The following is a 25,296-nucleotide window of genomic DNA, read 5'->3' as shown; positions in this document are numbered from 1 at the left end:
GGATTCCTGGCGGATTTCACGCGGCGGGTAAAGTTTTCGAAGTAGCCGGCGGGCAAATTTAGCCGCAAGCTCTAATTAAAACGCGCTCAAGTTTCCGGAGCACGCGAAGAATATTCCGTTTTTTTACACAAGAGTCGTAGAAACCGGCGGTAAATCGCGATTTCCGAATCGTGTTTGGAATACGTGAAGTGCGCGCGAGAAATTTTTTCCTATATATTTTGCCATTCTTTCTTTTCTTTCTTCCCCTGCCACTTGCGGAAAGTTAGATCTAGTCAGCAATGATGATCGATAACGCGACGAACAATCGTTCGTTAGCTGTACATCGAGTAATAAATATTTCTTACAATTGATTTCTCGATGTAATTTTATAATTATATGAATATAGAAGAAGTGTCTGAAGATTACCCGTGCAAAATTTGAAGATAAAAGTTGCAGAAGAACGTTGCAGAGATGTATATATAAAAAAATATTATTATTTAGATCAGGCTTTTTTTTAATTGCTTGCTCTTGAAAGAGCATCAACGTTGATATTAATTTGTTCTAATCAAATTGCGATACAATATTTATAGAGTAACATTCTCATTCGACGAACGGTTGGCTTAACGGTCAATTTAACGAAGCACGTCGATAAACAAAATCGCTTAACCGAACACTATTTTCCATCGTATTCTCGTTATAATAACGAGTATCAGAGATCAATCCTAATTAAGAAACTTTCCTTTCTTCCGAACGAGGAGGTGCTCGCGACTCGCTCGAGTTATTCAAATACGCGTGTAATTTGGTAAAAAAATATATTATTTTCTCTTTATTATTACGTTAATACACGATGTTTCGTGTATTATCAGTGTTATCACGTGGCTCGAAGAGAATCACGCGAGCATCGCTCGCCGTTAGCGCACGCCATCGCGAGCGCGCGCGTATTCATCCGCCGATATATCACGCGAACACGCGCGTCCACGCGGCTTGAATAATTGCGTATACAAGGTGTCCCAATACAATCGATCCAATCTAGAAACGCATTGAGGAAAAAATAGGAATTAAACGCGGAATGGAATGAATTTATTCGAGATCATTTTCCAGAAAGAGTCCAATTTTCAATGCTTATTCATTGGTTAATTTTAAAAATCATCGAACATCGTTCCCCTGTACTTATATTTTTTTCTATTCTACGCGTTATATTTATTATCTTTATATATATATATAAAGGAATATTATAATATACTATATTTACGTATAGAATAGCCTTCTATCGATGATTCGCAAATAAACAAATTTACACGTACTTACTCGATAAGTTTTCAAGCCTGAGTTACTCGAGAAAACGCGGCTTTCGAGTAAACAAATAGTTTACTCGATATTTTTTCACGTCCTATTTTCTCTCCTTTTTTTCCATCCCTTTTCTTATCGTCCCAGCGAAACTTCTCGAACCGCAGAAAACGAAAATTTCGATCGGATAATTAAAAATTCTCTGTCGTGTATTCGCTCGTACGTACGTACGCACGCACATGTCCGCGACACGTGCGCTTTCGAGACGAGGTGGCGAATAAATAAATAAACAGGCTTCGAGGAATAGAACGGAGAGATAAGGTTAGGCCGTTTCGTATCGTCAGCCGATATCCATCCTCCTCTCCGATCCGGAATTGAACGATGACCGCGGTTAGTTAAGAGAGCTCGCTCGAATAAATCTCGCGATGATATTACGGGACGAGGCTTCCTCCGCGTTCCTCGCGCTGATTTATACCGCGGGGAATCGTGATAGCGGCGGTGCGGTTTTCCCCGACAGAGAATACCAATTTAGACGTCGTGGCGCTTATTCCTTTTCGAACGTGTGATTTAACGTCCATCCGCGATGCCCACGCGATCGTCCGTGTTGCGTAACGGTGCTTGATCGTTTCGGATAACGCCTCGAAGGAGGGGATGTCAAGGTGTGGAGGTGAGAAGAGAGATATATGTATATATATATATATAGGAGGAGATTTTTCTCTACGTTTTCGTACAAATTTTTCAAAGTAATTACATTCGAAGGTATACATAGGAGGAATATAATAGGAGAATGACTCGATATTTTATTCTTCTTATCGTCCAACTATTTGCATCCGCTATCTAATATATTGTACAAAGAGCGCGCAATTCTAATTGTATTTGCGATATTGAACACGATTTCCTCACGCGTGACGAGTTGATAAAGTATTTATTTTTAGAAAGGAAGAAAAAAAAAAAAAAGAGTAAAGGTTTTTAGGTAAGATCGGAGGGGAACGATAGCGCTGAATTCGATCCGAGATTAAATTGAAACGGATTGATTTATATAACCGCGTAACATTTCGAAGTTGATGGAAATCTTTTTTTTTTTTTTTTTTTTTCCTTAGACTATCCTAATTGATATCTTACTCGTTTGATGCAACACGCGTAACGTCGTGTTGCATCACGGAATAACCAGATGTTGATCGACTGACGGAGTCAGAATGGAAATCGTGCAAATTAAAAGAAAAGCTTCACCGATCGTCCTCCAGCTTTCCTTCGTAACTAACTCCCCTGGCTTAAGGGAAACGCGCAGCCTTTTCTCGGGAATAAGAAATGAAAAAAAAAAAAAAGAGAGAGAGAAAAGAATAAAAAAAAAAACGTTGCAAACGTCAACGCGAGCAACTAACCTCTGAAACTTCAACGACGACGAGAAGCAGCGAGCAGCACGGGTTCGACAATGAGCACGGATGGGAGGCGAAAAAACCGAGAAAGGAAAGGAGAGAAAAGATAAAGGAGAATAAAAACGCGTAAAAAGCGCGCGAGAGAGAGAGAGAGAAAGCAGAAACGAGAAATAAAGGAAAGAGAGAGAGAGAGAGAGAGTGTGTGTGTGTGAGTGTGTGAAAGAGAGAGAGGAAGAGAGAGAATAAATATTCGCAAGACGAAGACGCGACGCGGAAGAAGGAAGACGTAAGTAGGGCCGGTACAAATGTTTCTTCTGCAGCAGGGTTGCGGGGTGCAGTTCAGACATGGGAAGTGAGCATTACTGCCTGAGGTGGAACAATCATCAGAGCAACTTGCTGGGTGTGTTCAGTCAACTGCTGGAGTCGGAGTCGCTGGTGGACGTGACACTGGCGTGCACGGAGGGACCTTCGATACGTGCCCACAAGGTAGTCCTCTCCGCGTGCTCCAGCTACTTCCAGGCCCTATTCCTCGACCACCCGAACCGCCACCCCATAGTCATCCTAAAGGACGTACGTTTCGCCGAGCTACGTACCCTCGTCGACTTCATGTACAAGGGCGAGGTAAACGTCGAGTACTGCCAGCTATCGGCCCTCCTAAAGACAGCGGAGAGCCTCAAGGTGAAGGGTCTAGCGGATATGACGAACATCAACGCGGCGGTAGCGTCGAGGGACGACCAGCAACAGCAGCAACCGCAGCAGCAGCAGCAACAACAGCAGCAGCAGCAACAACAGCAGCAACAACAACAACAGCACACGAGCACATCCGAGGGTATACAGCGCGAGACATCGCGAGAACATCACCGTGAACGCGAGAGTATAAAGGAGGCGAGCAATAAAGAGAGAGACAGGGAAGGAAACACGTCGTCGTCCGGTGGGTTGCCATCGGGTGGTGGGGTGAAAGAATGCGAGCAAACTCAACAGAACGTGGCCCAATTGCCCAGCAGCGAGTCGACAGAGGCGGTAGACATGACGGATTGCCCGCCATCGCCCACGGGACCCGGTAGCCCTTGCCCAGGGCCGTTGGCCCTCGATCGGCCCAGGAGGGACTCCGAGGATGCCGCCAGCCTCGAGGAAACGAGGGGTTCCCTTAGCCCGATCTCGGTCCACAGTGGACCCTCGGATATGAGTCTGAGTAATAATACCGGAAGCACGCCTGGTGTGCTACCGTTGAACTTACCGCAGAGCCGGCTTCCGTCCCCGCACAGTACAGAGCCTCTCGCGGGCCCGTCGGGGTTACCCCCAGTCCAGCAAGTTCCACTTGTAAGTACCGTCTTTTCTTTTCTTCTATTTTTTTTTTTTTTTTAGATCGTCGAATATTTCTTCTATTTCTCTAAATTTGGAATTTAGAATTATCTTTGCGTGCGAGGGAAAGAAATATCGAATTGTTGAAATTTTCGTGTTTTGCGACAGAGCGATTGAACAAAAGTAAAAAAAAATTGCACGAGAAAGAGAATAGAGTTTTTCAGTTTCAGAATGCATTAATTTCTTAACGGTCGATCTTACATATGCATATTAGTATATAATAAATGGAATGGTTTGACAATTAGTTTATACTTTATTTATTCGATATTTTCAAGTGGTAGCAACGCGTAATTATTACACGGTTTAATTATTCGATCGGATTCGACGTTATTCGTTTACACGATACATCGGTCTCTATCTTTGAATTGTTTATCAAATTAATCACGCCTCCTCGAGAATGTAAAATGCTAATGATTTCGAGCGAGGTTCGCCTCCGCGAGCGAACAAGTTCGTACTCTCTCTTCGAATAGCATCGACAGCTATCCAATTATTACTTTGACGTGTACCCGATGTTCGTTTGCAGTCGTTAAAAAAAGAGATGGACTGGGAAAGGTCGACCGAAGAGCGCAGTGCGAGCAGCGAAATATCCACGGATTACAGACTCCCGCCAGATCCGGTGAGTTTTCCCTCTTCCTCCGTACTATATATTCCAATTTATTGACTACTTTTTATTCTCGTACTTTCTCTTTACTCTGCATTTATATATCGATTACGGTTATGTATCGCCGGCCACGCTCGACTCATCTGCAATCGTATACACACGACGGCATTTTTACCATTGGATTGTGGATGAGCTGATGCGAGTCTTCCAAAAAAAAAAAAAAAAAAAAAAAAAAGAAACAAAACGAAATTGAGACGAACAAAAAATATAATAAGAATGTAAAATACTAAAAAAAAAAAAAAAAGAAAAGATAAAAAAAAGTAAAGATAGAGAAGTAGAAACGTCTACAATTCGTTGGATCTCGATGCATACTCGATGCATGTCGTACGAAGATTACGACAAATCGTTCGTTTACGTGCTACTCGTTGACGACCGTCGGTTGACAAGAGAGTCCGTAACATCGCCCGGGGCAACGACGAATGATCCGTCGTTCGATAATAAATTTTCAACACGATCCATTTTATATCTATCTATCTATTTATATATCTATCTATTTTGTTTGCCTATCTATCCCCCGCCGATAGATAGACAGGCATATATTATACATTATATTTCGAGTTCACTTGCATGTGGGTCTATTTGCATGCGTGCCCAAGTGCTTTGCTGTTTGCTGCTCTCCCCGCTAATTTTGAAAGTGATCGTATCATTAACAAGAGTCGCTAGAGTCGAGTCCTGAGTCGAGAGTAGAGTGTGATCGGAGAGGTTCGATGACAAATAATGAGAGAACCGTCCATTTTCCTCCTCCCTTCGAATAAGCAAGGGATTTATTCAGCGCATTGTTCTATTTCTACCGAATACTGAGGACACATCTAACGCGTGATAGCGTTAATAGTTTCAATAACCAGTGTGTTGAAGTGTTTCGAAGAAGTTTATTCGGATTATCCTTTGTCTTTGAGATTCGATTACGTTTCGATTCGATTTCTTGCCGAAAATCTTGCACAAAATGGCGCGATAGGACGTTAAAAAGAAAAGAAAAAAAGAAAAAGAAGAGACAAGAATAACGACAAAAAATTGAATCTAGCCGCTTGCCGATCGTTCTAGCTTCAGCGTCCCGTAAAGAAAAGATCTTCGTCGAGACGCGCTGCGCAGAAGGAAGATCAATCGTGCATGCCGTCTATTTTGACGAACGTATTATCTTTTCTTCCAAACTAATTCACATCCTATCGTGCATATCGTCCTCTCTTCTGTCTGTCTCTCTTTCTCTCTCGCTCCTCCGTCTTTCAACCTTCTCCTCGTTCTTCACCCTTTCCAATTTAAATACCACGAGACAACTCCAACCTCTCTCTCTTCGCTACTTTATTCGTGCGTATGTCCATTCCTTGACCGCGCTGTTTTTCCATCGATCTTTCACGAGTATACATATATATCTTCGACTTTTTTGCTCTAATTTTTGTTCTTCTCCTATCCTCTTTTTGTCGCGAAACAAAAATCGATTAACACTAAAAAAAAAATGTTCCTATAAAAAATCCTATTCCCTGAACACTGAACATTATCCGAATTATCTCTTTCTCCCTCTGACCGATTCGAGGGATCGAAGGAAAATCGGCGCGTAACACTATAATATACATTATTATATACATCCTGTTCAGTCCCATCCCTGCCAGCCTGTCTTGCTAGCTCACTGTCAAGAAGTTGACCTTCGTTTTTGGCCATGGTTGTTTTTTTACTACATTTTTATATATATATATATATCAATACGTAAAAATATATATATATATGTATATATGTATATACATATATATACACGACATATATATATATATATATATATATCGTTACATGTACTGATATTATGTGCATTTTACATATATACTCACGGACGACATATATATATACATATATATCTTATATATATCTACATATATATACCTTTCTTATACATATACAAATTATATTGACATTCATTATTATTATTATTATTATTATTATTATTATTATTATTATTATTATTATTATTATTATTATTATTATTATTATTATTATTATTATTATTATTATTATTATTATCATCATTACTATTTTATTATTATTATTATTATTATTACTACTAATACTACTATTATTGTTATTATTATTATTATTATTGTTATTATTATTATTGTTATTATTATTATTATTGCTATTATTATTATTGTTATTGTTATTATTATTATTATTATTATTATTATTATTATTATTATTATTATTATTATTATTATTATTATTATTATTATTATTATCATCATCATCATCATTATCATCATCATTATCATCATCATCATCATAATTATTAATATTATTAATATCATCATCATCATCATCATTATTACTATTACTATTATTGTTGTTATTATTACTATTACTATTATTATTATTATTATTATTATTATTATTATTTTATTATTATTATTATTATTATTATTATTATTATTATTATTATTATTATTACTATTACTATTATTCTTACTATTTTATTGTTATTATTATTACTATTATTCTTACTATTTTATTATTATTATTATTACTACTATTATTCTTACTATTTTATTATTATTACTACTACTATTACTACTATTACTACCATTGTTATTATTATTATTATTATTGTTATTGTTATTATTATTATTATTATTATTATTATTATTATTATTATTATTATTATTATTATTATTATTATTATTATTATTATTATTATTATTATTATTATTATTATAATCATCATCATAATTATTAATATTATTAATATTATTATCATTATCATCATTATTATTAGTATTACTATTATTGTTATTATTATTATTATTATTATTATTATTATTATTATTATTATTTTTATTTTTATTATTATTATTATTATTATTATTATTACTACTACTATTTGTTACTTGTAATATTTGTATTTCGGTTTGTCGTTTTTTTTTTTTTTTTGATTGAGTGCAATGTCTTTTGATGCGGCGAATTTTTTTTCCGCCGCCGTGGCCATCTTGGCCGCGATTATTATATTGATTATATGATATTTACATACTATCCAAAAAACACATACAGAATGAAAAAGAAAAAGAACAAAAAAGAAAAAAAGTGACAAAAAAAATTGGAAAGGGAAAAAGAAGTAAAGAAAAATCCAAAGGAGGGCGAGGGGGGTGGCGGGTGGGCTGTTGTTGCTTTTGAGCGAGGCTGTGGGGGTTGCCGTGGGCCCGTACATGTGTCGCTCGTTATCTTCAAGTCACGACACATATACGCGTCTATACATATATAGACATGTACACAACGATCCGCGATATATACGTGTGTATATATAAAACATGTTCCATATACGCTGTTTTTCTTACACACACATAAATAAGACAGTTCCTTATGCCCATTATACATATATATATACATATACATATATATATATATACATATATACATATATATATATATATGTTATCTCTGGGGTGCGCGTCATGCCAAACAAAAATGAGCGTCAACTTCTTGTGCTACCGTCTTACATGCCGTCGAGAAAGGTGTCATTTTTCTCGTCAGGCCCTCAGGGACTTCTTTTTTTTTTTCCAACCGAAACGAGAGAGGGGTTGATAATGATCATGACGTGAAGATAATACAGAGGAGGAAGGAAAGACAGAGAGAACCTTGCATACACGCGTAACAGCCGGTGCTTCTTTACAAAAAGTAGTGGTCCCGCGAAGACAACAAGCCTTGCCTGTTCTTTTTTTATTTTTATTTTTTTTTCTCTCTACTTTTTCTTTTTTTTTTTTTTGTATTTTAACCAACGGTCTTAGTGGCGAATAGCAAGAGAAACGTAAAGCAGAGAGTAGTTGAGAATAAAAATTAAGAGAGCAAAGAGAACACGCAAGAGGCAACGGAGACGGAGAAAGATCGAGAGAGAGAGAGAGAGAGAGAGAGAGAGAGAGAGAGAGAGAGAATGAGAGAAAGAGAGCAAGAGAGTAGAAAAGAAATAGAAGGGAAAAGAGAGAAAGAAAGAGCGAGAGAAAGATTACGGTATTTCGAACGAATCTACGCCGATTGCGCGTCGTACATGCATATATAATACACGCGCATATCTGTGTAGTACACGTTGCGAGTCGAGTAGCGTCGAAACGAGCGATTTGTCGCGACGAAGTAGCGGGAACGTGCATATAGCATCCACGCGATGCGTCACAAGTGATGACGGAGAAAGAGAAAGACGGAGAGAAATCTGTTTTCCGCTTGAAACGATCACTTCAAAGCAAACGAGACGGGAAACATTTGCCAAATAATAAGATAGATGAATAGATAAATAGATAGATAAACATAGATAGATAAATTAGATAACTTAGTGAAATTAGATAGATGGATAAAGAAGAGGAGAAAGCGAGAGAGAGAGAGAGAGAGAAAGAAAGAGAGAAATTGTGCGTGAAAGGAGAGAGAGAAAGAGAGAAGAAGGCGAAAGCGGAAGAGAGAGCGAGAAGCAATTATTACTGTGGGGGTGTTACGGACGAGCTAAAGGGGAAGACAAGAAGTTGATGTTCTTGTTTGTTTGGTTGCAGGAGTTGATGGGTGTGGATGAGCGGATGTTTGCGTGCATGTACTGCGGTGCCTCGTTCCTCCACCAGAGCAAGCTGGCGCGGCACATCCTCTCGCACAGCCTCGAGTCGCTCAAGTACCGTGAGCAGGCGGCCCACCTGCAGCTGCAGGCTCAGCTGGGCCTCGAACCCGGTATGCACCTGCCGCCGGAGGCCCACTACCCCACCGCAGGTACGATCGAGCCGATGGATCTCGAGCTCGCGGCCCACTCGGACCCGACCTCCGGCGTCGTCCTCTGCAAGTTCTGCGGCAAGTCGTTCCCGGACGTTGGCTCCCTGATAGCCCACCTACCGGCGCATACAGGTGACAGGCCCTTCAAGTGCGAGTTCTGTGGCAAAGCCTTCAAGTTGCGCCACCACATGAAGGACCATTGCCGGGTGCACACCGGGGAACGGCCGTTCCGGTGTACCCTGTGCGGCAAGACCTTCTCGAGGTCGACCATACTCAAGGCCCACGAAAAGACACATTATCCGAAGTATGTGCGCAAGTTCCTGTCCCCGAGCCCCGTGGATCCTTCCGAGGAAGAGGCCCCGCCGCCGCCACCGCCGCATCATTGAGTTCGCCTTAGACCGTGCAACAACCGCCACGTTCACCACCGCCGGAGGAACAATCGCCGATCGATACACCTTCCTCAACCTACCCTCGTTCCTTCCCGTCGTTCTCCTACGTCCCGAGGTTTCGAGCACGCGATCATCAACGCCGTTCGCTACGCATCGATCGCCGCCACCATCACTACCACCACCACCACCACCGCCACCGCCACCACCACCGTACCCGCGATCCAGGAGAAGGATTCTCCGGAACAACGGATCACGATCGCTTGTCCAAGGATCCGTCGGTTAATAGACGCGATTGTCCCAGTGACACGGGGGATGATGCGGTCGGGCGTGGGAAACACGGACACGAGCAGTTCTACTACTAGTGGTGCCTCATTCTCATTCGCTCGTTGTTTCGTTTCGCATTTCTTTCCTTATTTATCCCCGCTATTACTACTGCTATTACTATTACTGTTACTACTATCACTACTACTATCGTTTCTTCTCCTGGTTATCGTGTGTCATCGTGTCCTTCTCTCGACACACCAGGTTCCGTCGTTCGACCTCCTCCCACCACTGCTCGTCTCGTTAAACGGCCGAGAAACGTTCGCGCGCCTCCTCCGTTGCCCACGCGTGGTCCCCGTGCCCGTTATCTCTCCCTGCTATCGTTCCTGCTCTCTCCTGTCTTTTCGTTCGTCTCCACGGAGGGTGTACACCTCCCGTTCATCGATCCCCACTGAGCGACGAGGCAAAAAGCCGGCGGTGTTTCTAGTTAGTCCTGTGATTTTGGTTAGGATGGTTGGTAAACGCGTGTTCAGAGGGAGGGACACGTTAAAACGAGCTCCCTCGTTTAATCAGTGCTTTAAGACGAAACGTTTAGCTTATATATATACATATATATATATTATATATATATCGATAAATTATTGAAGGTATATATATATATATGTGAGTGAGAGGAAGAGCGAGAGAAAGAAAGTGAGAGAGAGAGAGAGAGAGAGAGAGAGAGAAAGAATTAGAGAGAAAGAGTGAGAGGATGGGAGAGAAAGGGAGACAAAGAAGAGAAGAAGAATAAGAAGAAGAAGAGCACGATTGAAGAAGAGGACGATTATGAAGATGGAAGATCGAGATTTTTAAATCGAGATACAAATTGAACGCGAGTTAAAAAGAAAATTAAAAAAAAAAAAAAAAAAAAAAGACGGACGTTGAAAGGATAGAATGAGAGAGAAAGAAAGAAAGGAAGGAAGAACGGAAGGAAGGAAGAAAGGAAGAAAGAAAGAAAGAAAGAAAGAAAGAAAGAAAGAGGACGAATGGAAGAGAGAAAAGAGAGAAAGAAAAAAAAAATTTGAGCCGCCACGGTTGGTGCTTTTAAGAGATTTTCATAAAATGCTGTGAATATTATATTGATTACGATTAACTATAAACTATTGTAATAATGTAATAACGTTGTACGATGTACGATGTGACTGTTGTTGATACGATTGAGAATATTTTATACAGTTGACAAGGGGAGGGGTGTTGGGATTCGCGCGCGCCGACGATAAAACGATTTACGAAGAAAAAAAGAAAAAAAAAAGTACACACACGCGCGCACGCGCGCGCGCACACACACACACACGCATACACGCGCGAGAAAAAGGGCAACACAAGGGGGCTCGGGGAGGGGGGTTGGGTTAGGACTGACGACGAGGGTAGGGTGTACGGGGTTCGTGGGAGGGTTTAGCGACAAGAAACGTCCACGTTCTTAAACAAAGGATTATTGAGTGCGCTCGTCGTGGACGTTCTCTCACGTGGTTCAAAACACACGTCGACGTATAGTATAGCGATCTTTGAAGAAATTTTCCTCGAAGAAGCAACGGCTGCCGGACTCGAGTTCGCTCGAGCGTGACGGAATCGGTGCGTCGTAACCTTCCCGAATTGTTTTCTCATTCCCTTCGTGGCGCGCGTCCGTGTATTTCGTTCCTCTGTTATTCCGTACGCGGCGGTTCACTACGGACGACCTCGGCTCGTTGGATTTCGCGCTTTTGTTTACATTCGCTCGGCGAAACTCGTCGAGGAGAATTATCGGATATGTTTGGTGGTACTACGTCCACGCGCAGATCCAAATTGTTGAAAAAAAAACTTTTCGTTTCTTTCTTAACGGTGAAACGCTTTCAAGGTATTCGAGAAGAGTTTTTCTCGCGGTTTAATTAATCTTAAAGATTTTTCTTCGACGGGGATCGAGTTTGTCCAGAAGTTAGGTCGAGAAGAATTATGGATGTGCAATGTCCTTGTAACGTGTACCTTCGTTTCATTCGCGACGAATTAAAAAATTCATTCTCGAATTACATTCTCGAAGGATGTATCATTTAAAAGATCTGATTTAAAATCTGGACTAAATGTCTTATAAAACTTTCGTTCTTTCTTCTACTTCATTCTAGTTCATTCTAAAATTTTCTTCTCGATTGATACCTCTTTCAAGATTTTATCCTTTCAAATTTAAATTCCGGACTAAATATCTTCTAATAAATAGCTTCTCCTTGAACATTGATTCAATTTCTCGAATCTTCGTTCCTTCGTCCCCGTATTAGATCATTATTCCAAAGTTTTCTCTTCGACCAAGTTTCTAAAATTGTTTCGATCTTCGACTCTCGCAGGATACTCATCCTTCGTTGAAGCGGAGTCTAGATATATCGACCGGTAAATATCTTTCCAGCTTTCGACCTCGTTCCGTTTCATCCGAGACCGAGGCTCTAGTTAATTACATCGCGTTAACGAGAACGGATTATCGCGTATCTCATTGGCCTGTCGTCGCGGAGCGTTCTCCCGCGTAGCCTGCTCCGATGTATTACGCGTGTTCACAGACCTCTTACCCAATTCCTATCACGCGCATCGACGTATAAACGCGATATCGAGAGCGCGTCGGCCGCGCCAAACGCATCGGAGATAGCCAAGTCGGCGCGTGTGTAATATAATCTAACGACGATGCGGTAGGCCAGCGAATCAGTGCAATAATTACTATTATAAATCACGATAAATGCGATTCCCTTTATTCTTTTTAGCTTGATTTTTTTTTCTTTTATTTTTTTTTTCTTTTATTTTTTTCTTTTTTTTTTTTGAATCTTGATATCGATCACGGTTCACTCGATTTTTCCCTCCCTTCCCCCTCTTTATCGTATCCCCATCCCCCTTTTTTTATTTATTTTCGTACGCGATTTCCTTCGCTTCGAAGCCAAGATCGAGGAGGTGAATTCGATTCGATCGATTTCTCTGCTCGCTGAAATTTTTAAATCATCAGGTTTGTTCGAAAGGAAATGGAGAGTTTGAGAAGAGAACGTGTGTTTTTCTTTTTTTTTTTTTTTTTTTTTCTCCTTCGCGAGGAAATACGTCGTCGTTCGAATTTGTTTCGACCTCCGGGGAGGTCGAGTGTGTGTAATAGATTCGAAGATCGTGCAAATAAGAAGAAGAAAAGAATGGAAGAATTGGAAATGACCTTTTGTTTTCGAGGAGGAAGCGCGATTTCTGTCCAGTTCCGAGCACGTAACGAAATTTCTTCGAGGTCCTCTAAATGGTTCGCGAAGAAACGGAAACGGAAGACGAAAACGAACGGCTGTTGACGTTGCGCGCAGAGAGAAAGAGAGAGAGAGAGAGAGAAAGGGAGAGAGAAAGAAAGAGAGAAAGAGAGAACACACCTGTTCGAGGCAAAACGCAACTTTATTCTGTAAGCAGGATGTATTCGGTGCGATTTCCGTGGATCGACGTGGTGAAGAATCCATCGAGGTATGAGAAGCAGAAAACATTAATAATTACGTAGATCTTTGATGTTTTTCTTTTTTTTTTTCTCTCTCTTCGTTTCTTTTTTTTTTTTATTTTTCCTTTTTTCAATTTACAATATGTAATTAGAATATTCTTGTTTTATACTCTTAGTAGTTATTAACACTTTTTTTACAGAGAGTGGATAATGTTATGGAGAACGAGGTTTCCATAATACATTCGCGTTGAATTGCAAATCTTAATTCTCATTTCAAATTTTAGCGATGTTTAAATAATCGTAAATCATTATGTGTTTTGCTGTTTGATCGGGCTGTCGAGGTGTTGCATCGATATTATTCGCTTGTTTCCTCGCTCGTACCTAATTTGAAAAAAAAAAAAAAGAAGAGAAAAAAAAAAGGGTGAGACTGAATTGCAAATATTGCACAATTCTCACGCAGCGATTGTGCAATCCGAGAACAGGTTTGCAAACTCGACGAACAAATTACAATATCGCGTCTTTGAATATTCAACGCAACAAATTACTTAGAAGTTAAATGAATTGATTCCTAAAAAAAAAAGAAAAAAAATGTATAATTACCAGGAATCGCAAAAAAAAAAAAAAAAAAAAGAAGAAAGAATGCGTACTTTACTTTGCGAAGAAATTCATCAGATTCCCAGGAACGAACAACCGTTGCTAATGAAAAAAAAAAAAATCTTTCATCGAATGATTAATTACGATGCAACAAAGTTCTCTAAATTATTGAATCGTTAAAAATTGATTTTCTTTTTCTTTACTGTTTACAATTTACTGTTTACAATCTGGAAAAAATTTTCTGGAAAACAGAACAAAGTCACAACGATATTTCATCTTTCCTCTATTCTCGCGATTGGTACGAAAACCATTCTTGTCGTTGTATCGAGTTGTGGAAACATTCTGCGCAGGATAAGCGCGATGCGCTTTTTCACCGCGCATCCTGACAAACGATAATATTTCTTTCCACGGTTTTCGGTGTATTTCGAAAAAGAAAAAAAAAAAAAAGAGAGAGAGAGAAAAAAAATCGTGAATCGTGCGCGAAAACACGCGAAACAAAGCAAGGATCGCGTTTCGGCCGTCACAATACGGCGATGACCTCGCGTATATATTCTCACGAGCGTACGGGTGATACCGTAGAACCAGTATTCGAGCAGCTTACTTTTGTTTTCCTATTAGTTTAGATAAGGTTGAATAACGTGTATCGTGGGTGTTTAAGCGTAACGTAGTCTCGATCGAGTTTCGGTTCGACCGCGGCGCGGAGTCGAGATGAAAAGGAGAAGGAATAATACGCGATTTCGCGATATTATTATCATTATCGTGTTTTAGCTTCGTTCCAGTGATATTGTCGATCGATGGGAGTGTAAAGGTATCGTCATTGTTTCACAATTTATCCTCATCACTTTTAGTAAAGACATAAAAGACATTGTAAAGTTTCTTCTTTTCATTAAAATATTCTTCTTTTAATAGAAACATTTTATCGTTAACGTTTAACGCGTCTTTCGCTACTTCCTTGAAAATATTGCGTCAAGTGTGGAAGCGTTTAATATTTTTTTTTTTCTTTTTTGTAGAATTACACGATATTTTTTATTCAAATATTAATAAAATTATTTAAACGGGAAATTTTTATTTAAACGATAGGAAAGGATAGGAAAGTTACGTAGGAAAGTTACTTTGTTACGAATTGCTCGTCTCGAAATGGATAATTCACTTTTTTCTAACCGAGGATAAAATACGCGTAAAGAATAAATTAGGGTGCATTGTTTGGAAATTTGAAAGTTATTAATTATTCCAAATAATTAGAAAAGATTTGATAATTGTTCCTTCTGGATTGCATACGAATGATGACACATAATTTATGGGACGATTTATGATGATTCAACGTGTTCGAAGCTGAAATGGTCTTTTGTTATTTACTCGTTTTCTTCTCTTTTTTTTTTTTTTTTTTTTTGTCTGTCTAACAATCGAAGAAGGGAGTGGTCGTGTAAATATGATAAGACAATGCGAAGGAAATATCTATAATTTGCATTCTTAACGTTTAATTTCATTTGTCTCTGACAAATTTATCCGACCACTAATTATTTTTCATTGTGACGTACGATTGTGTTTCACCGTCTGACGCGTAATAGGGAAGTTCACGATAGAGGACGCAATAGTTAATTTTTAAACATCAAACAAAAAATAGATAATAGAAACGAACCCGCTATTTTCTATATTCAATTATTCAATTATCCATGGATAGTCAGATTTATTTATTTCGTGCTCTAAAAGTGTAGAAAGTTTCCCTCCCCCCCTCCCCCCTCTCTTTATTTTTATCCCTCGATTAATTATACCTTACGAAACTATCTCTAAAAGTATCATTAACAATGTTTTTCCTCCCTGTAATTTTGCATCGTAAAGCCCATCAACGATAAAGTAAACACTGTTCGTTAATACTTTTTTTCACATCGCAATAAAAAATAGATAACAGATATGAAAAAGATTATTACCACAAAATTATTACCAAAAATTAATCCGAAGATATGGACGATTGAAAATGACGAAACAAAAATTTTCTACATAAACTTTTCTAAGAAAAAAAAAAAAAAATTAAGTATCCTAAAATAAATGTCTCTTAAAAATATCTCGTACCCTCCATCGAAATCGCGAAGAGGGGTGAAACGAGGATATTTCGATCGTTCGACATTCGCAGTTACGGTCGATGGAGTCGAGCAGGACTTTTTTTTTGTTTTCTCTCTCTCTCTCTCTCTCTCTCTCTCCTAGGTTTCTCGAGCTTATTGTATATTTAGTAGCAGACTGCTTTCTACCGCCGTCCTCGTGCTCCTCGCGCGAGAGAGAGAGAAAGAGAATGGAGAACGGTGGTGGAGAAATCGATCGATCCGTGAAATATTCATCGTGTTCCGCGTTGAGGCCCTGCACCGAAGGAAAGGAATCGGCCAACGGGACTTCTCCTCGCCTCGTATCGATTAATCGATGGGTTGCACGCGATTTCAATGTCGTTAGGGACCGTGAAATCGTGAATATTAATCCGTCACCGTGGATCGGCCACGGACGGATCAAAATGTTAACGCCGTTTTTTCCCGTTTCGAATCCTTTCCCCTCCGTTTAATTCTACTTTGATCCTCGTTTTATTTTTCTTTCCGCCATTTTCTCCTTTTGGTTTCCTGGCTCGTTGCCAGTTCTGATTCCAGACAGGATTAGGGGAGTTTCGAGCTTGTAAACTGGAAACGATTCGCTTCCACTTTTTGCAACAGTTTGACGTGAGTTTTTTTTTTTCCTTCTTTTTTTTTTATTTACCTTTTTTCTTTCTTCTTTTCTTTTTTTTTTTTTTTTTTCGAATTTGCGTTTCTATCCTGACGGCGTTTTTAATCCAACGACGGCGTTTCGAAGTATCGACATTTGTTCGATGATTGACAGTCGGGTAAAAAGCGCGTCACGTCGATCATGGAACTCTGTGGAACCGTCTTCGGTCCGAGTTTGACGAAGTTTGCATTCGAATCGTTTTTTTCTCGATTATCCTTTCTTTCTTCCCCTCTTTCTTTCTTTTTCGAGTGGACATTCCGCGATACTTCTCGTATTTTTTTTTTCTCCCTTTCTTTTTTAACGTGATGAAATTACGTGTACGTAAGGTAATACGAAAGAATTATGTATATTTATCGAGCTAATAATACACGGGAAGGAGTAAATTTTTCCTCGATTAATTTAGCGAACGATGAATAAATACAATACAAGAGATTACGAATCGTTAAAATTGCGTGGCTCGTGACATTTCGATCTATTTGCAATTTTCTCGATGCTATTTCGCCTTGAATCAGATAACCATTTGATAATTAATAGTTTTTACACGCAATCGTTATCCACCATCTCGTTCCCTCACGGTGTTTGTTTTCGGCTCCACGGTTTTCGATTCAAGATTAGTTAAAATTCAAGAATTTTGTTTACTAACGATCAATGAAATAAAACTCGATTTTCGTTTCGTCGAAACGCGAGTTCGTTTTCAAATTCGCTTTTTCAAATCGATTATTAAATCGTGCGCAAAGATGAAACAAAGATGTAAACGATTTGTGTATGAAAAACGCAATTGATTCATGCTCTCTCTCTCTCTCTCTCACACACACACACACATTAAATTACAATATTGATAAGCAAAATGTTTACACGTTGCATTTCTTGTTTCTATCTTGTTTCTTGTTTCTATTTATATTCATATATATATATATGATTGAATCATTGAAAAAGATGGAAAAACCGATCGTTTTCGAAAAATCAAACGGTTCACTTCGAGCTATTTATTTAAATTTAATTTTTACTTTCATCATCGTTTTATCGGCGTAACGAGTGTCAATAAATTTTTTGTTTTTGTTGGAGAAATTCGTGAAATTCGTATCTTGGAAAAAAAACAAAATAATAATAATTCTCTCACTTAATTTGCGAAATCTCGGTTAATAATCGGAGAATCGATGTTTGTCGAGTTTAAAATGAAATTCCGTGTAATCGGATTAATTCGATATTATTAGCTAGCTCATGGGAATTCTATTAATATATTCTCGACGAGAATCGGATCGTATCTCGTTGATTGTTGAATAATAAAAAAAAAAAAAAAAGAGAAAAGAAAAAAATTGCGTTAGAGACGTGTTCGTTAATTTCGAAAAAATAAAAAAAAAATTGGAAGAATCGTGTATCGATAATTCCATAACGTGATAACGATTTAATCGATCGATGAAAATTTAACGCACTTGATAATTTTGATAAACAATTGTGGTATTTTGGGGGGGGAAGGGGTGGAGGGAGGAGGGGAGAAATCGTTCTCGTTTGAAAAAGATAACGATAAAGATACGATTTTCGATCCTGTGAATTATTGTATATCCCGTTCTTTATTTTTATTTCGATTAAAAAAAAAATTGTCCATTATCCATTATCGATTCTTTCGTATTACTCGAATCGAAGAGATTAAAAATTATAGCCAAGGGTTGAAACAACTTTTCCAATTTTCACTTTTTGCAATTTCTTCTTCGTGTAATCGATAAAAATATAAAAGAGAATTATTATTTTTTCGTTGCATGCTAGAATTATAACGTATCTAATAAGTTGAAAAATGATTGAAATTCTCGAAATAAGGAATATTCTCTGTTTTCAAAAAAAAAAAAAAAAAAAATGGAATAACATCTCTTCGATCCAAGTAATATTAACGTCGATAAGGTACGAGATTGAAACGTAGAACGCATCGGGTCTTAGATAAATCCAATGAAATTTAAACGCTTGCGTCGTCGAGCGCATTTCTCTCTCTCTCTCTCTCTCTCTCTCTCCATAGATGAAAAACAGAAACATTTCGTATCAATTCTTTATAATTTACCACGACTTATGACCACTAATGTTTATCGAGCAAACCTCCCGACAAAATTTATCGTTTACATAACCAACTTGCATCTAAATCGTTCCCAACTCGTATTCATTTCACGATAAAACGATCGTTCCAAACGAATTTATGCACCAACGAATCTCTCGTCTCTATCCTTCCTCGAGAAAAGGAAACCAAAAAAAAAGAGAGAGAGAGAGAGAGAGAGAAATCGGATCAAACGAATTAAATCCCTAGGAATAATAAAAGAAAAAAGAGAAAAAACCTTGAAATCACCGTTCCAACCATCGGTTAATCGCTTGCTAATCGTTGCAAAAATGTTTTCGAAAGGTTTCTTCTCTCTCTCTCTCTCTCTCTCTCTTTCTTTCTCTCTATTCGTATTTCGTCACGTAAGTTTCCGCGTGGCGTGGCGTGGCATTGGAACTTTAGCCCCGCATTTTCCGCGAATTCTGATCGGCCGACCCGGATAAGCCGGATCGACGTTTAAACCGCGCGTGATTCTGCGTTTAATCGAGCTTTAATTTTCGTCCACCCCCCCGCCCGCCTCGTGCCCCTCCCCCCTCCCACGGGGGAGGAACGCAATCGAATTCGATCGGGTCGTCGCGAAACGGTCGATCAATTTATAACGAGCATCGATTAACCGTCACGGACAATTCGAATGTTGGAAACGGGCGTGGGACAGGGATTCGGCCGTTTCCAAGGATCGGTTCGATAACTCTCGAGGGGGGAGGAAGGGGGGGGGGGAAAAATATATTTTCGCTCGTTTCGAGGCAGTTCTCGACATTTGGGGTAGGATGTGTGGTATTTCGTTACTCGGATCGGTTGCTTTCGATCGGAGGTAAGAGAGGACGTAGGAGAAAGTTTGAGACGCGAGCATTTCCCTGATGAAATATTCATAGTGTTTTTTTTTTTTTTTTTGGAAACGTCGGAGGGAGAATGTAGATCTGGTGGAAAGAGAAAGATTTAATAGTTGTTTCGAATATATATATATATTCTGTTTGGATTTGATTGTTTGGATTAGTTTCGAACGTTTGAATATTTTCGAATCTTTATAAAATATTCGTCATGTTTTTGTAAAGTACGTAATAGATTGGAAAATAAAATTCGCCCGCCAGTTAGTTCCAGATATAGCACGAGTTCTATATAAACGGAAGTTAGAGAGCTTTCAGGAAAATAATAAAGGTTATCGTGTGGCAGAAGAGAAAAAATTCGAGTATTTCTTTGATAAAGCATTCGCGCTGTCTGTAATCTGTCTGCACTCTCGGTATCCTCGATAAAATTTCTACATTTTTCTTTGCTTAGTTTAGATCAACAGCGTTAATTCGCGTCGATCTTTTGATTCCGTTCGTTCTTCATCGAATCGATCTTCATCGATCGTGAAAGCAACAAATTTTTTTTCCCCTCCTCCTAAGTGCATCATCTCAACGCAAAAGTGTCAAATGCATCAAGCGTCTTCCTTTCGGCTAGCCAAGATTCAGAACAACTCTCGATCTTGGACAAGTTTCAATTTTCCTCGTATCATTGTCAATTTGTCAAAATTATTAACGATCTATCTTTACTTTATATTTCCTTCCAAAAAAAAAAAAAAAAAAAAGAAAAAAAAGGAAAAATTCCGTTTCAATCTGCAAACATCGAATTTCCACGGGAAGCGAAAAAGATAAACGATCTCAAAAATCGTTCGATCTCGAGAGAACGTAGTTCTGTCGCAACGCGAAAGTTTCGTAGGAGTCGTTATCCGGGTAGAAGACGATTGCCGCGGAAAAATCGCAATTAACGAGAGGAGGCAGCCGCCACAACTGTAACCTTGCAATCGTAAAGGTCTAAAAATATAATGAACGCACGGAAAACTGCATAATGCATCGACCCAACTGCGCTGCGTTATCGCGCTCACGAGCGACCGAGCGATCATGCATGCATGCATGTATGTACGACGTGCACGTCACCACAGATAAATCGTAAATTGGACAGTGACGCTCAATTTTGCGTGTGGAGAGCAACCGATTTTTCTTTTTTTTTTTTTTTTTTTTTTTTTCCCACTAAGCGACCACTAAGAGGGATTGGTGCATCGAGGGGTTGGAAATTAGAGGATTTTCTTGTCGCTAAATCACGATTGGATATTCAAAAAATAAAATTTCGGATTTTTTTGTGTTTGTTTTTAAGGGGATCGGTTGATATATTTTTCTAGAATTTCATTTGAGAAAGTTGATTTTTTGGGAAGAATATGTAAGAGATTTAGGGGTTTATAATTTTTTCTTTAAAGGGGTGGAAAATTTAATCAGATTTTTGCTCGGAAATGAGAATAACAATGCACGTTTCTTCGTTCGATGATAGATTCGATCGATCTTCGAGGAGTTTTATTATTTCTCTTCTCACGGAATTTTGATTGATTGATTGTTTAATTTTAAGGTACTTAATATTTCTGATTAACTGTGTTTATTTTGTGATATTTTTCTTATGAATTTCGATATTAAATTACAATCGATACGAATATATAATTTCAATTTAAAAACGATATTTGTAAACATGAATATACAAAATGTATATAATTCTAATTTCAATTTTGCAAATTGAAAATGACATAATTACAAATTGCGTATAATTTATCCATATTTCGCGTCTGATGTTATAACGAATATACGAATAATTAACGTTGACTCGAATAAAAAATCGTGAATCGATCGAATGCAAAATATGCAAGAGATGTGAAAATTGGCCAAAACTTTTCTAGATCATCTTCACGATCCAATTATTACCAATTCGAGTATTTATCGAACGAAAGATAACGAAACGATCGACAGAAAAAAAATAATATTTTCCTCAAATTCCAACACTTTGATCTCCGTCGTTTTTCTCTCTTTCTTTTCTCTCTTTTTCTTTTTTTGCATCTATTTTATTTAAATAACAAGATAGAAATATTTATGCAATCTCTACTTCCGCTTACTATCGAGATTCATTGGAAAATTGACTCATGAGAAAACGAACATGTTTACAAATGTCATTCGTGAAAGATAAACTTGTTGCTTATTTCTCGATGATGAAATTGTTGCAAAAATTTATACGCGAGACACAAACATGTATATTTTGTCTTCCACGATCTTCTTATCCGTCCTCTTGTAGGAGGACACTTCACCAACCTTCCGTCAAAATCTGAAAGAAAATCGCGTGGAAAGAAAAGAAGAAGAAAAAAAAGAAAAGAAATAATTTCTAATTCGAAAAAGATACATCGAGACGAAATTGCTAATAGGTTCAGATCAACTTTTGCAGGGGGACAATTGCATGTGGAATGACGCACACGCGAAGGATAGAAAGGATAATTGTGTTGAGGAAAGGGGAGGGAAATTCCGAGGGGATCGTCCCTTGATCATTTGCGTATTTTACGATGCCGCGGACATCTATCCGCCGTAAATTTAGATGGCCGTTTCAAAAATTAAACAGCCGAGAGAGAAGGTTGGAAGGAGTAGAAATTTGCCAGCTGTTCGATGCAAAATTCACGAGATCTTATGTTTTTATCTCTGTCTCCCCTCCCAAGGAGGAGCATATTAAATTTTTCTCTTTTTCATCGTATGAAAATTTAATTGGAAAGAAAAGAATACGTACGTATATAGCAGCGATCTTTTTCTTGTTAACGTTTCGATATCTTTTCCTTTTTTCTTCTTCTTCTTCTCTTTGGTTAGAATTACACGCTTTGGCTATTTAATCGAACCGATTAATCGGACCAATATAATTTTAGCAATTACAAACAGATAAACATGCTGACGAATATAGTTTTGCAAATTAATTGAATGATTTCTACGTAATAAATTGGAAACGGTAATTAGTTTGGATACGTGTTATTACTAGATATTTATCGAATCACGTAGCAAATAGTCGATCAAAGTGAGAGCTAACGTGTCTGCAAATGCAACGTTTCACAGAAACGACAGACTCGATACGATCTCTCTCTTGCTTCTTCCACCTCTCTCTTTTGCTTCTTTAAATTTTCTCCGATAACGCGCGTAATCAAATGTGATGAGAGCAAAAAAAAAAAACAATAATAATAATACATTTGTCAAAATTTTCCACGAATCGAAACGAATCCTTCGCATCGACCAAAACCAAAACCCTCCAATCTCTCAAACGTAAGTTCTCGTCGCGCGAACGATCGCACAATACCTCGTTAATTGCGGGGAGAAAGAGAGAAGGAGAGGAAGAAAGGGATAAATAAATCGTGAAAAATCTCACGTTCGTCCATACGCTGCTCAGCAAAAAAAAAAAAAAGGAAAAAGCACGAATGGTCGGACATTTTCCACGATTTCCCCTAAGAGGGCCACTCTCGTTCATTTATCGCGGCGCGTTTAATTTCCACGCGTTAGTGACTCTCGACGACGTATCGCCTCTCCTCGACTCAATTACCAATTACGATCGCGAGCGACGATCTCGCCAGGCATTCGAGCGAGAGCGACGGCCACGAAGGAATCCGGAGAGAAAGAAAGAGAAAATTAGTAGCTTCGTGTTCGTTAATTGCATTATATGTCGTGTAAAATGAATTCCTTTTTTTAAACTGATGATATTTTAAACCGCGTACACAAACGTCGAAAATCACTATGATTCTAGAGTTATATATCATAACGACGTATTAATTAATTTCGTATTACGATCGTACGTAGCGAAACACGTTGCGACCCCCTTACGATCGATTTTAAACGAAATCGAGTTTAAATTAACGGTTCATCAATGATGCTGGAACATCCAACTTCCAACCCTTGTACGAGCCATTAACTTAAATCCATCCGCTTAAGTCAATGCCTGGATCGCAGCGTCCGCAAACTTTGGGGATTCGATCGTGAGAATTGAAGATACGAGCGAAAGAAGATTAAGATACTTTTTAAAAAATAATCCGCGCATCGATGAAATACAAGAGTGGAAAAAAATATTTCCAACGTTGCTCGATCGTTTAAAAGTCGGATCCTGTCCACTAGAGCTATCGCAGAATTTTCGAGATACCCAGAACCAGAACTATCTCGAGACCGCGTTTACGCTCTCTTGCCTCGAAATTCGTGAAATTCGTGATTTCGAGGATCGCCAACGAGGAGAAGCATTCGACGCCGTCGTCGTCGTGATCGTACGTCGTCGTCGACCCTATTTACACGCACGCATCGGTCGCAGTCGTTTCCCTTGATAGGTGCACGGACACGTTCGAGGTCGCAATTACGCCGCGAAACGCGGAACAACGATCGCCCAGTAAAGTGCAATCGAGAAGAGAATTAATGAACGCCGCGCGCCGCTCACGTAGAGTACAATCAATTAGTAAAGTTCCAATTAACGTAGGGTTTTAGGTCATCCTCCTCCCCCGCTTGATGGCTCCCCGAACCGCGCAACCGAATCGCGCTCGCCTCGACTTCCGTTTCCCCGCGGCCATTAAGATATTCGACGCGAGGATTTCGAGTTTTCGTCCATTCCCTGTTCCTCTATTCCCTATCTCTATCTCGTTACCTTTTTTTTTTTTTTAATCGATTAAAATCGTCTGTCGATCCTTTCGTTTCTTCTTTTTTTTCTTCTTTTTTTTTTTTTTTTTCTTTTTTCCCTCCCCGTTTGATCTCGTTCGGTTCGATTTCATTTGGTTTCGTTTCGTTTGATTTCGTTTCTTTTTTTTTTTTTTTCGAAAGGGTAAGATCACGCGTTTTCCGTGAATGCGCGTTCCGATTGTTTCGATTGATCCATCTCGTCGATTTTTATTATTAATATTATTATGATTGTTATTGTTGTTGTTATTATTCGAAAAAGTGAGAAATTCGAACGAATTATAACATAGTACAAAAATTGATATAGAGATTTAGACAAGGGAAGTTGTAGTTGACGTAGTTGAACGTTTTTAATTCGTTTAGCGTTTAAGAAGTAACACAATTGTTTGAAATGTGTCGTTGATCGGGGAGGGGGGGAGGGGGGGAAGATTTTTAAAAAAACAAAAAAAAAAGGAGAAAAGATCTGATGATTTCAAAAATGTGCAATAATTTGATAAATTATTATCGAATGTTGTTGAAAATCTAAAAAATTTTTATGAGATTTTTCACCCGTTGCCGCGTATATATTTTTTTCATATTTTTACAGATCTATTTTTTATAACACGTTGATTCTATTTAATAATTATGTTATGTCCGTGTTATCGAGAATTGAAATTTTTCGTCCCCTTCGCTTAAGGGTGGTAGTTTAATTTCCAGCAATTTTCGAATTTTTATTCCTCTCATTAATCCTAATTAAGATTTGCAATATTTCTCTTTTCTTTTGTCGAACAAACGCTTGGACAAAAATCATGAATACAAATTATGATCATTTCACGCTCGATTCTCTTCGAATCTAAGAAATTTATTAAAGCTATTAAATTATTTTTTTTTCGAGCAAATTTTCCACGCAAATTCCACTCCCAATCTTTTTGTCCCTGAAACGTCCTGAAATAG

At 38.5% G+C, this 25,296-nt stretch overlaps 1 protein-coding gene across 3 annotated transcripts in view; it reads left to right on the top strand.

The window, feature by feature from the left end:
- The window catches only part of mamo (zinc finger protein 628-like), a 78,819-nt gene that overhangs the window by 23,807 nt on the left and 29,716 nt on the right, over positions 1 to 25,296 (top strand). The window contains exons 2-4 of one of the 3 annotated variants that reach the window (XM_086904096.1): positions 2,963 to 3,962; positions 4,528 to 4,620; positions 9,171 to 9,904. In XM_086904096.1, coding sequence (XP_086760222.1) covers positions 2,988 to 3,962; positions 4,528 to 4,620; positions 9,171 to 9,764 — 1,662 coding nt within the window. In that variant the 5' untranslated portion in view covers positions 2,963 to 2,987 and the 3' untranslated portion in view covers positions 9,765 to 9,904. Of the gene's footprint in view, positions 1 to 2,962; positions 3,963 to 4,527; positions 4,621 to 9,170; positions 9,905 to 25,296 lie in introns of those variants that run through there. The other 2 variants (XM_003694680.4, XM_012487870.3) reach the window with 2 other exon arrangements.

The sequence above is a fragment of the Apis florea genome, unplaced genomic scaffold (assembly GCF_048593485.1).
Source record: "Apis florea isolate Af1SG1 unplaced genomic scaffold, ASM4859348v1 contig_2293_pilon, whole genome shotgun sequence".
Lineage (NCBI taxonomy): Eukaryota > Metazoa > Arthropoda > Insecta > Hymenoptera > Apidae > Apis > Apis florea.
Note: the sequence above shows the minus strand (reverse complement) of the source record. Positions and strands in the feature narration are given on the sequence as shown.